This window comes from Scyliorhinus canicula, chromosome 14 (assembly GCF_902713615.1).
Source record: "Scyliorhinus canicula chromosome 14, sScyCan1.1, whole genome shotgun sequence".
NCBI classification, from domain to species: Eukaryota; Metazoa; Chordata; class Chondrichthyes; order Carcharhiniformes; family Scyliorhinidae; genus Scyliorhinus; species Scyliorhinus canicula.
In genome coordinates, this window is record NC_052159.1 from 97,039,314 (window position 1) to 97,052,687 (window position 13,374).

The 13,374-nt window shown below is 45.2% G+C and overlaps 1 protein-coding gene across 1 annotated transcript in view; it reads left to right on the forward strand.

The window, feature by feature from the left end:
* arhgap42a (Rho GTPase activating protein 42a) overlaps nucleotides 1–13,374 on the forward strand; it is a 505,650-nt gene that overhangs the window by 448,549 nt on the left and 43,727 nt on the right. The window contains exon 17 of the mRNA XM_038818093.1: nucleotides 10,151–10,256. Within this exon, the coding sequence (XP_038674021.1) occupies nucleotides 10,151–10,256 (106 nt within the window). The remainder of the gene's footprint in view (nucleotides 1–10,150; nucleotides 10,257–13,374) is intronic.

Genomic DNA, 13,374 nt, shown 5'->3' on the forward strand with positions numbered 1-13,374 from the left:
CAGCTACATCACTGGCATCTACCCAGAATGTGGAACATTGCCTAGGTATGACATGAACACAAAGACACAGAACAAATTTAACCAGGCCAATTACTGCCCTATCAATCTAATCTTAATCATCAGTAAAGTGATGGAAGGTATTCTCAACAGTTCTATCAATTAGTAATTGCTTAGCAATAACCTGCTCATTGACACTCGGGGCGATTTTCCCAAATGGAGCCCAAGTGTTCACGCTGTCGTGAACGCCGTCGCGTTTCACGATGGCGCGAACCGGGCCCGGATACGACCTATTGGTCCCCTGTGCTGGGCCGGAGAATCGCCGCAACCACGGCACCCTGACGCCGGTGCGCAATTCTCCGAGGTGCAGAGAATCAACACCATTTGCGCCGGCGCGTTTGGCGAGATGCCAGCCGCGGGCTGCTGGAATCAGCGGGTCCGGCCCGAATGGGCCGAGCGGATACGCCAGAGTCCCGCCGACGCCGTTCACCCCTGGTTGCTGCCGGCGGTACCTCTGCGCGAACGGTCGGGGAGCAGCCTGTGGGGTGGGGGGAGGGGGGGTTCCTTCACTGGGGGGGCCTCCGATGGGGTCTGGCCCGCGATCAGGCCCCCCCCCGGGCCTACTTTCTGGCGTGGCTGGACTGCGCATGCGCGACGCATTTGGCGCCGGGAAAGGAGGCTGGAGCTGCGTGAACCGCTCCAGCGCCGTGCTGGCCCCCTGTGGGGGACAGAACCGGACCCGGTTCACGCCATCGTAAAATGCGATGGTGTTCACGACGGCGTGAACACTTGTCTCCATGTGGGAGAAACGCCCCCATTCTGTCCCCCACAGGGAGCCAGCACGGCGTTAGAGCGGTTCACGCCGCTCCAGCCTCCTTTCCTGGTGCCAAATGGGCAACGCGCCAACCCGCGCATGCGCAATTGGGCTGCGCCAACCTGCGCATGCGCGGGGGACTTCGTTAGCGCGCTGGCCCCGACTCAACGTGGCGTCGGTGTTCAGGGGCCCGTGGGGGGCAGAGGCCGGCCCGCCGATCAGTGGGCCCCCATCGCGGCCAGACTCCATCAGAGGCCCCTCCCCCGGTGAAGGATGGGGATGTTCGCTGATAATTGCACAGTATTCAGCACCATTTACGACTCCTCAGATACTGTAGCAGTGCATGTCCAAATGCAGCAAGACCTGGACAATATCTAGACTTGTGCTGACAATTGGCAAGAAACATTCGCCCCACACAAATACGAGGCAACGATCATCTCCAACAAGAGAAAATCTAACCATTACCCCTTGATAATCAACGGCATTGCCATTGCTGAATTTCCCACTATCAACTTCCTGAGTGGTTACCATTGACCAGAAAGCTAACTGGACTAGCCCTATAAATGCTATGGTTACATGAGCAGGTCAGAGGCTAGGAATCCTGTGGCGAGCAACTCACCTCTTGACTCTCTAAAACCTGTCCACCATCTGCAACACACACGGGGGGAGTGTGTTGGAATACACTCCACTTGCCTGGACGAGTGCAGGTTCAACAACACTGAAGAAGCTCGACACCATCCAAGACAAAGCTACTTGCTTAATTGGCACCCAATCCACAAACATTCACTCTTTTCATAATCAATGCACAGGAGGAGCAATGTGTACGATCTACAAGATGCACTGCAGAAACTCACCAAGGCTCTTTAGACAGCACCTTCCAAATCCACAACCACTACCATCCAGAAGGACAAGGGCAATAGATACCTGGGAACACCACCAGTTGGAAGTTCCTCTCCATACCACTCACCATCCTGACTTGGAAATATATCACTGTTCCTTCGCTGTTGCTGGGTCAAAATCCTGAAACTCCCAACCTAACAGTACTGTGGCTGTATCTACACCATATTGATGTAGTTGTTCAAGAAGGCAGCTCACCTTCACCTTCTTGAGGACAATTAAGGATAGACAATCAAAGCTGGCCTGGCCAGCAAAGTCCACGTTACATCACTTGAATGATTTTTTTATAAAAAGAAAAAAATTACGAGTGGGAAAATGCAGATACATTATTCACAATTTAACAAAAATCTCTAGATTCTGGGATTATGCCTTTGGATTTAAAAATTTCAAGTTTCACTCCATTACTTAAGAAGGGAGACAAGAACCAGGTGGCTACAGAAACCATAGAAAAGTTGCAGCACAGAAAGAGGTCAATCAGCCCACTCTGTCTGCCCTGGCTGAAAGATAACTTGCCTCCCATTCTAATCCCACCTTCCAGCATCTGGTCCATAGCCTTGCAGGTTACAGCACTTCAGGTGTAGATCCAAGTACCTTTGAAATGAGATGAGGGTTTTTGCCTAAACCACCAATCTGGGCAACGAATACCAGATGCCCACCACCCTCTGGTGAAGAAATTCTTCCTACTGATCTCTCCACTACTTGTTAAGTGTGTTCAAGATTGAGAAAGACAGATTTTTAATCAGTAAGGAAGTAAGGGTTATGGGGTTAATGTGGAAAAGTGGAGTTGAGGATTATCATATTAGAGCAGTCATGGTCTCATTAAATGATGGAGCAGACTTGATGAGCCAAAAGGCCTATTTCTGCTCCTGTGTCATATGGTCTTATGGCTGGGGGAAACAAGTCTTCCCTATCTACTCTATCTAGGACCCTCATAATTTTGTACACCTCAATCAAGTTACCCTTCAGCCTTCTCTGTTCCAAGGATAACAAGCCTACATAATATTTCCTCATCACTCAATTTTCCAGCCCTGGAAACACTCTTGTAAATCTCTTCTGCACTCTTTCCAGAGCAATTATCTAATAATATTCAAATAATTCCTGTTCAGTATTAATTGTCAGAATTTTATGTAAAATCTATTATCAGAAATGGAGTGACTGATCTGCTCATACTCGCCCAAATTCTCAAAAATAGTCAATATGACTTTTTGAGGAGTATGGCATATATGATTAAGCTATTGAATTTTTTGAGGTGGCCATAAATATGTCGCATGGGAGAGTGTCAATGGATTGAAATATTTTCACGGAGATTGTAGAGGAAAGGGAGATTTCAAATAGGATATTCATTTTTAAGGATAGTGGGAGTCGAATATGTGTCTTCATGGAGCAGGTGATACCAATAGTTATGAAAGGGAAAGGGATAGTTGTTGAAAGGAAACCAGTTACAACGCCAGCTAATATGAGAGCCAGGAAGGGAAGTTTCAGGATATGCAGTTTAGTGAGAATGGTGTCAGGGATACAGGAGATGATTCTTGTAGAGAAAATGAGTTTGGCGAGAATGTGAGGGAAGATTTTTTTTAATTCAGTTACGGGATGTGGGTGTTACTGGTTAGGCCAACATTTATTGCCTATCCCTAGTTACCGTTCTGAAGGTGGTGGCGATTTGCAGTCCCTGAGGTGTAGGTACACCCACAGATGGGTGATAAAGAACAGAGATGTGTGGATGAAAAGCTTCAGCAAAGGGAACATGTGGCAGCTTTGGTTTGGGGAGTAAGGGGAAAATAAGAGGGTCAAGTTGGCATCCCTCACTATGTCAAGATGACATCCGGGCAGTAGTGAGGGATGACATCGGTGCTATGGAGGATAATGTTGAATCCATTTGGGTGGAAATCAGGAATAGTAAGGCGTAAAAGTCACTGATAGGAATAGTCTATCGGCCACCAAATAGTAAAATTACGGTGGGGCGGGCAATAAACAAAGAAATAACTGATGCATGTAAAAATGGTACAGCAGTTATCATGGGGATTTTAATCTACATGTCAATTGGTTTAACCAGGTCGGTCAAGGAAACCATGAGGAGTTTATAGAATGTATCCGCGATAGTTTCCTAGAACAGTATGTAATGGAACCTACGAGGGAACAAGCGGTCCTACATCTGGTCCTGTGTAATGAGACAGGATTGATCAATGAACTCATAGTTAGGGATCCTCTCGGAAGAAGCAATCACAATATGGTGGAAATTAAAATACAGATGGAGGGTGAGAAGGTAAAATTAAACACTAGTGTTTTGTGTTTAAACAAAGGAGATTACTATGGGATGAGAGAAGAGCTGACTAAGGTAGACTGGGAGCAAGACGTTATGGTGAAACAATTGTGGAACAGTGGAGAACCTTCCAAGCAATTTTTCACAGTGCTCAGCAGAAGCACTGCTGAAAATAAGGGGACTACTTAAGAAGTAGTGGAGAGATCAGTAGGAAGAATTTCTTCACCCGGAGGGTGGTGGGCATCTGGTATTCGTTGCCCAGATTGGTGGTTTAGGCAGAAACCCTCATCTCATTTCAAAGGTACTTGGATCTACACCTGAAGTGCTGTAACCTGCAAGGCTATGGACCGGATGCTGGAAGGTGGGATTAGAATGGGAGGCGAGTTATTTTTCAGCCAGGGCAGACAGAGTGGGCTGAGTGACCTCTTTCTGTGCTGCAATTTTTCAGCAGTACCAACAAAAAGGAAGGACGGTAGAAAGAGGGAAAATCGATCCTAGATATCTAAGAAAATAAGGGCGAGTATCAAATTGAAGGAAAACGCATACAAAGTGGCAAACATTAGTGGGAGACTAGAGGATTAGGAAATCTTTACGGGGCACAGAAAGCTACTAAAAAAACTATAAAGAAGAGTAAAATAGATTATGAGAGTAAACTTGCTCAGAATATAAAAACAGATAGTAAAAATTGCTACAAATATATAAAACAAGAAAGAGCGGCTAAGGTAAATATTGGTCCTTTAGAGGTTGAGCAGGGAGATTTAATAATGGGAGATGAGGAAATAGCTGAGGAAGTGAACAGGTTTTTTGGGTCGGTCTTCACAGTGGAAGATACAAATAACATGCCAATGGCTGATGGAAACGAGGCTATGACAGGTAAGGACCTTGAGAAGATTGTTATCTCGAAGGATGTAGTGATGGGCAAGCTAATGGGGCTAAAGGTAGACAAGTCTCTTGGTCCTGATGGAATGCATCCCAAGGTACTAAAAGAGATGGCTAGGGTAATTGCAAATGCGCTCGTGATAATTTAGCAAAATTCACTAAACTCTGGGGTGGTCCTGGTGGATTGGAAATTAGCAAACGTGACACCGCTGTTTAAAAAAGGAGGTAAGCAGTTAAAGCGGGTAATTATAGGCCAGTTAGCTTAACTTCAGTAGTAGGGAAGATGCTGGAATCCATCTTCAAGGAAGAAATAGCAAGGCATCTGGATGAAAATTGTCCCATTGGACAGACGCAGCATGGGTTCATAAATGGCAGGTCGTGCCTTAAATAATTTAGTAGACTGTTTTGAGGACATTACCACTGTGGTAGACAAAGGAGAGCCAATGGATGTGGTATATCTGGATTTCCAGAAAGCTTTTGACAAGGTACCACATAAAAGGTTGCTGCAGAAGATAAAGATACATGGCATTAAGGGTAAAGTAGTAACATGGATAGAGGATTAATTAATTAATAGAAAGCAAAGAGTGGGGATTAATGGGTGTTTTTCTTGTTGGCAATCAGTGCTAGTGGTGTCCCTCAGAGATCAGTGTTGGGCCCACAATTGTTCACAATTTACATAGATGATTTGGAGTTGGGGACCAAGTGCAATGTGTCCAGACGACACTAAGTTGAGTGGTAAAGCAAAAAGTGCAGAGGATACCGGAAGTCTGCAGAGGGATTTGGATAGGTTAAGTGAATGGGCTAGGGTCTGGCAGATGGAATACAACGTTGACAAGTGTGAGGTTATCCATTTTGGTAGGAATAACAGCAAAAGGGATTATTATTTAAATGATAAGATATTAAAGCATGCTGCTGTGCAGAGAGACCTGGGTGTGCTAGTGCATGAATCGCAAAAAGTTGGTTTACAGGTACAACAGGTGATTAAGAAGACAAACGGAGTTTTGTCCTTCATTGTTAGAGGGATGGAGTTTAAGACTAGTGGGGTTGTGCTGCAGCTGTCACGGGTGTTAGGGAGGCCACACCTGTAGTATTGTGTTCAGGTTTGATCTCCTTACCTGAGAAAGGACGTGCTGGTGCTGGAGGGTGTACAGAGGAGATTCACTAGGTTAATCCCAGAGTTCAGGGGGTTGGATTACGAGGAGAGGTTGAGTAGACTGGGACTGTACTTGTTGGAATTGAGATGGATGCGGGGGGGGAATCTTAGAGAAACGTATAAAATGATGAAGGGAATAGATAGGATAGATGCGGGGAGGTTGTTTCCACTGGCGGGAAACACTAGCCTCAAAATAAGGGGAGGTAGATTTAGGACTGACCTTAGGAGGAACTTCTTCACCCAAAGGGTTGTGAATGTATGCAATTCCCTGTACTGTGAAGCAGTTGAGGCTCCTTCATTCAATATTTTCAAGATAAAGATAAATAGCTTTTTGAAGAATAAAGGAATAAAGGGTTATGATGTTCGGGTGGGAAAGTGGGGCTGAGTCCACAAAAGATCAGCCATGATCTCATTGAATGGTGGAGCAGGCACGAAGGGCCAGGTGGCCTACTCTTGCTCCTAGTTCTTATGTTCTTATGTAAGTGATTAGATAGTCTTAGTGACAATAACATTCATGAGCTTTCTGACATTATGGTGGTGAATGAGCAAATAAATAAAATAAAATCACATTTATGGAAAGGGAGAGCAGAGATGTTTTAAGAAGCATAAGACTGTAAGACATCTGAGCAAAATTAGTCCATTCGGCCCACGAATCTGCTCCGCCATTCAATCATGGCTGATATTTTCTCATCACCATTCTCCTGCCTTCTCCCCATAACCCTGATCCCCTTATTAATCAAGAACCTATCTGTCTCTGTCTTAAAGAAGCTCAGTGATTTGGCCTCCACAGCCTTCTGCGGCATAGAGTTCCACAGATTCACCACCCTCTGGCTGAAGAAATTCCTCCTCATCTCTGTTTTAAAGGATCATCCCTTTAGTCTGAGATTGGGTCCTCTGCTTCTTGTTTTTCCTACAAGTGGAAACACCCTCTCTACATCCACTCTATCCAGGCCTCGCAGTATCCTGTAGGTTTTACATAGAACATACAGTGCAGAAGGAGGCCATTCGGCCTATCGAGTCTGCACCGACCCAATTAAGCTCTCACTTCCACCCTATCCTCATCACCCAATAACCCCTCCTAACCTTTTTGGTCACTAAGCCCAATTTACCATGGCCAATCCACCGAACCTGCACGTCTTTGGACTGTGGGAGGAAACCGGAGCACCCGGAGGAAACCCACGCAGACACGGGGAGAATGTGCAGACTCCGCACAGACAGTGACCCAGTGGGGAATCAAACCTGGGACCCTGACGCTGTGAAGCTACAGTGCTATCCACTTGTGCTACCGTGCTGCCACCTCATCCATCTAAACTCTATCGAGTACAGACCTAGAGTCCTCAACCGTTCCTCATACAACAAGCTCTTCATTCCAGAGATCATTCTTGTGAACCTCCTCTGGACCCTTTCCAAGGCCAGCACATCATTTCTTAGATATGGGGCACAAAACTGCTCACAATACTCCAAATAGGGTCTGACCAGAGCCTTCTATAGCCTCAGAAGTACATTCCTGGCCTTGTATTCTAGCCCTCTCAACATGAATGCTAACATTGCCTTTGCCTTCTTAACTACCAACTGAACCTGCACGTTTACCTTAAGAGAATCATGAACAAAGACTCCCAAGTCCCTTTGTGCTTCTGATTTCCTAAGCATTTCCCCACTTAGAAAATAGTTAATGCCTCCATTTCTCCTTCCAAAGTGCATAACCTCACATTTTTCAACATTGCATTCCATCTGCCACTTCCGTGCCCACTCTCCTACCTTGTCCAAATCCTTCTGCAGCCTCAATATTACCTGTCCCTCTATAGATCTTTGTATCATTTGCAAACTTAGCAACAGTGCCTTCAGTTCCTTTTTCCAGATCATTAATGTATATTGTGAAAATTTGTGGTCCCAGCACTGACCTTTGTGGTACACCACTAGTCACCGGCTGCCATCCTGAAAAAGACCCCTTTATCCCCACTCTTTGCTTTCTGCCAGTCAGCCAATCCTCTATCCATGCCAGGATGTTACCCTTAACACCATGGGCTCTTAACTTATTTGAAAGTCTCCTATGCGGCGCCTTGTCAAAGGCCTTCAGGAAATCTAAATATGTCACGTCTACTGGATCTCCTTTGTCTAACTTCCTTGTTACTTCTCAAAGAACGCTAACAGATTTGTCAGACATGGCCTCCCCTTGAGGCCTTGCTGACTCAGTCCTATTTTATCATGCACTTCCAAGTACTCCGCGATTTCATCTTTCATAATGGACTCTAAAATCTTATCAATGACTGAAGTCAGGGTAACCGGCCTATAATTTACGGTCTTCTGCCTCCCTCCCTTCTTAAACAGCGGTGTTACATTAGGCTCTTTCCAGTCCTCTGGGACCCTTCCTGCCTCCAGTGATTCCTGAAAGATTACCAATACCTCCACAATTTCCTCAGCTATCTCTTTTAGAACCCTGGGGTGTAGTCCATCTGGTCCAGGTGATTTATCCACCTTCAGATCTTTCAGTTTCCCCAGAACCACCTTGTTAGTGATGACCATTACACTCACCTTGATACTCCTGGAGCTCTGGCATCCTACTGGTGTCTTCCACCATGAAGACTGATGTAAAGTAACTTCAGTTCCTCTACCATTTTTTTTTCCTATTATTACTTCTCCAGCCACATTTTCCAGTGGTCAAATGTCTGTTTTTGCCTCTCTTTATCTTTTCTATATTGAAATGGACTCTTCCTATCTTCCTATATATTACTAGCTAGCTTGCACGCATATTTCATCTTCTTCCCGCCCTTATTGCTTTTTTAGTTGTCCTTTGCTTGCTTTTAAATGCTTCCCAATCCTCTGGCTTCCCACTGATCCTCGTCACTTTGTATACTTTTTCTTCTGCTTTTATGCTGTCCTTGACTTCCCTCGTCAGCCATGAATGCCTTGTCCTCGCCTTAACATGTTTCCTCCTCCTTGGGATGAATTTCTGTTATGTCTCCCGAATAACCCCCCCCCCCCCCCTCCGAAACCCTTGCCATTGCTGTTCCTCTGTCTTCCGTGCGATGCTCCTTTTCCAATCAACTCCTCCCTCATGTCTTTGTAGTTACCCTTATTTAATTGTAATACCATTACATCAGTTTTCAGCTTCTCCCTCTCAAACTGCAGGGTAAATTCTATCATATTGTGGTCACTGCTCCCTAAGGGTTCAATCACATTAAGTTCCCTAATCAAGTCTGCCTCATTGCACATCACCAAATCCAGAATTGCCTGTTCCCTAGTACGCTCTGTCACAAGCTGCTCCAAAAAAAACATCCCTGAGACATTCCACAATACCTTTTCCTGGGATGCACTACCAACTTGATTTTCCCAGTCCACCTGCATATTGAAGACCCACGTGATTATTGTAACATTGCCTTTTTTACATGCATTTTCTGTCTCCTGATTTATTTTCTGCCCCACATCCTGACTACTGCTAGGGGGCCTGTACATAACTCCTATCAGGGTCTTTTTAACCATTGCGATTCCTCAACTCTACCGACAGAGATTCTATGCCTTCTGATCCTATATCGCTCCTTGCCAAGCAATTGGCAGTGGACAATGATTTATATGTTGTGTGCATTAAAGTAAAACGTTTTTTGGACATAATAACATTTCTAGATCTTTGGGCCAACTACTAGAGAATCAGATATAGGGCGGGATTTTTCCATGCAACCTGTTGTGAGGTGGCCAGTGATTGGCCAGCGATGGGACCTTCTGGTCCCACCGTTGTCAATGGGATTTCCCATTGAATGCACCCCTCATCGCTGGGAAACCCACAGTTGAGGTGCGCTATTGGCAAGACGAGGAGATCCCGCTGGTGTGAATGGTCAGAAAAATCCAGCCATAATTATGGCATGAAGAAAATTCATTTTGTAAAGTGGCAGTTTTTCCATTGTGTCAAGGCAGTCAGTTTGCAGATGGTGCATTGAACAATTTCCATTTTCCGATCAGTTGATTAGATTATTGTATCTGTCAAGGTGTTGGTGTTGGTTAGTTGGTGTATTAAGCCATAGATTACCATTATTTTAAAATATGTTCTTCTTTAAACAACATGTATTCATGTCAAGCTGAAGTATTAATTTATATCCCAATATTGCTGGTATTTAAATAAGTATTAATATGTTGAATCTATAATACTTTTCTGCAGAGTCAGATGACCAGAATTACAGAGTTCGTGCTGTTCATGCAATGGTTTATAAACTTCCAGAAAAGAACAGAGAGATGCTCGACCTTTTGCTAAAACATTTAGTAAAGTAAGTAGTTATATCTTTCTTTAGCCGTTACAAAACTTCTACCAAAGGCGATTACACTAAACTAATTTATGTTATATTTTGGAAATGTAATTTAACAGATTTAAGATGTAATTTACTGTTTTTTGATAAAAAGATTCTCAAGTAACATTTAGCAGATGATAATGGATACCTTGGTGTTAACTCATTGGTGTAATCTGTTACACCGGGGGGACCGGACGGTTGCACAGTGGTTAGCACAGTTGCTTCATAGCTCCAGGGTCCCAGGTTCGATTCCCGGCTTGGGTCACTGTCTGTGCGGAGTCTGCACATTTTCCCAGTGTCTGTGTGGGTTTCCTCCGGGTGCTCCGGTTTCCTCCCACAGTCCAAAGATGTGCCGGTGGATTGGCCATGATAAATTGCCCTTGGTGTCCAAAAAAAAGGTTTGGTGGTGTTACTGGGTTACGGGGATAGGGTGGAGGTGTGGGTTTTAAGTGGGGTGCTCTTTCCAAGGGCCGTTGCAGACTTGATGGGCCGAATGGCCTCCTGTACTGTAGGTTCTATGATTCGATTAAATGAAGGCTATAGGTCATGCCAGTAATGATGACATTGAAGTTTGAGCAATGTAGTAACATTCATAACTTCCTCCGATTAAATTAATTACCAATTAATTTTCATGTTTTGGCAAATCTGCATATTAAAGCGAGACACTTTAATATGCAGTTTCCTGAGGCACCCGATCAATCCCCTTCGCCTTGGAGTCCTCAGACGAGTGCCGTTCAATACTGGTCTCCACAAACGGGGACCAGACAGAATGGCACTTGTGGGGAGTCTCTCAGGGGATCGGCAGCCTCCAGATTCATCCCCTTTTGGCAGGGTGGTATCCTGGGTGCCCAGGGTATCAAGTGCCCAAATTGCAGGGGCATTGCCAAGTTGGCATTTATTACGCGGTGGAGATCTGGCCGGGGTACCTCTGCGCAGATCTTGGGGGGTGCGCTCGGGCCCCGAGGACCCTCCCGTGGAGCGTTGGGGCATGTGGGGGGAGGGGGGGGGGGGAGATCGGGGATCGCTTTGTGACATCCTGATCTCTTGCTACACTGAGGAGCACCCCCAAGCAGGGTTCTTCAGTGCACAAAACGGGGCTACACATCCCTGCTGAAGCCCCGTTTCTAACCCAGGTGCCATTTTATAGCGTTGTATTTCTCGGCACTGTGAGTGGCAGGTTACACGCAGCTAAACGCACTTGCTATGGGACTTTGTTTCTATTTAGTTACATTTCGCCCTATATATGGAGATTACGGTAGTTGCCTCAAATTTCCTTTGGAAATAGTCCTGTAACAGATAGTATATTACAAAACATGAATCTGCCAAATTGTGGTACCTTTTTTTCCTATTACAAATTTCTGCATTTAAACTTTTATAGGGAAGTGGTTATTATAAAGCGCGATATTTGTGTTTACCACCCTCACACCAGAGTTGGTACTGTGGCACTTCAGTTTTTAATGTCCCTCAACCTCAAATACGAGAAAATCCCATGCTCTAAACAACTTACTTTCTTCCCAAATTTATCTTGGTTTATAATTAAGAGCAAAAGTATAAAATTGCACTGTATAATAGAAGATAAGGACAAATGTAGATCTTTTAAAATGGGGATTTAATTGCATTTGTGTGACTTAGTTCAATTATCCTGGCCTGTAAGCATCAATTGGTTTTGACTGCCCTTATTTGATATCATGATGGTTTACAAATATAAATGAATCGCTCACGTTTAAATTGTGATCAGTCACTGTAGAGGATGGTATATACAGTTGCCCACCCATTTAGGCCATATTGGTCTTATGTTTGAACTTATATTTTGCCTGTGTGTATTTCTTCCCTTCCTTTTTCTTCATAAAGTGCTTTCTGAGGTACAGTAACAGGAATGCTGATATGCTCTTTGTGCCTAACACAAAGGGTGTAATCTTATGCTTTTGCAGAGAGTGGGAAGAAAGGTGGGTGTGAGGCGGGAGGTTCAAATTTAGAAACCCGATGGCAGGGTGAACGTTTGGAATTACGTTGTCAGAAATTTAAGGTGCGTTGAGCTTCCTGACAGTAATTGGCGGGAAGCTCTTTTTTATGTGTTTGCATCTTATGTATGGTCATTAAAACCCCAACCTGCCAGATTAAGTGCCTTTTCCCATTAAGTTCTCCACCAGCAAGAAATAAATGCCTTTAGAAACCCTGACCGCATATCATAGATTATCATAGAATTTACAGTGCAGAAGGAGGCCATTTGGCCCATCGAGTCTGCACCGGCTCTTGGAAAGAGCACCCTACCCAAGGTCAACACCCCTACCCTATCCCATAACCCAGTAACCACCCCAACACTAAGGGCAATTTTGGACACTAAGGGCAATTTACCATGGGCCAATCCACCTAACCTGCACATCTTTGGACTGTGGGAGGAAACCGGAGCACCCGAGGAAACCACACGCACACACGGGGAGGATGTGCAGACTCCGACCAGTGACCCAAGCCGGAATCGAACCTGGGACCCTGGAGCTGTGAAGCCATTGTGCTATCCACAATGCTACTGTGATGCCCATATAAGTCACTTGCAGCAGGCAAGGTCTTCATCCTCCTGTTGAGTACCCACTGCTTTGGCTCTTCGAAAAACATATGTCTATGCCAAGCGAAATAAGTTTGGGGACAGCCCATAAGGGTGCGGAGCAGGGAGACATGCAAAGGGAGGTATTCTACAAGGTACCTGGCCAAGAGAGGTAGTTTTTTCCGTGGCAAGAAGCCTGACTAAGGAAGTAGTGTGACCAGGGAAAGCATGAGGGGCATTGTACATGGAGGTGTGCAGGTTATGCAGGCAAGGGTTGTAAAGGGAAGACAGCAAGGGTGTCAGTGCTGAGGAAGGGGAGGATTAGTGGGGAGGGAGGCTGGATGATGATGAACCTAAAGGGCAGGGTCATTGGTGTCATTGGAGGTATCTGGGGATTGAGCTGAGGCTACTGTTACTGAGACAGTAACAGTGATAGTGAAGATTGGGATATGGTAATGTGGGAGTTCCAGGGTCATAGGAGATAAGGCAGTGACATCAGGGAAGGAGGGTGGTGGTGTTCTGGGAGAGTAAAGGAGCATGTGGCCTCGATAGTGG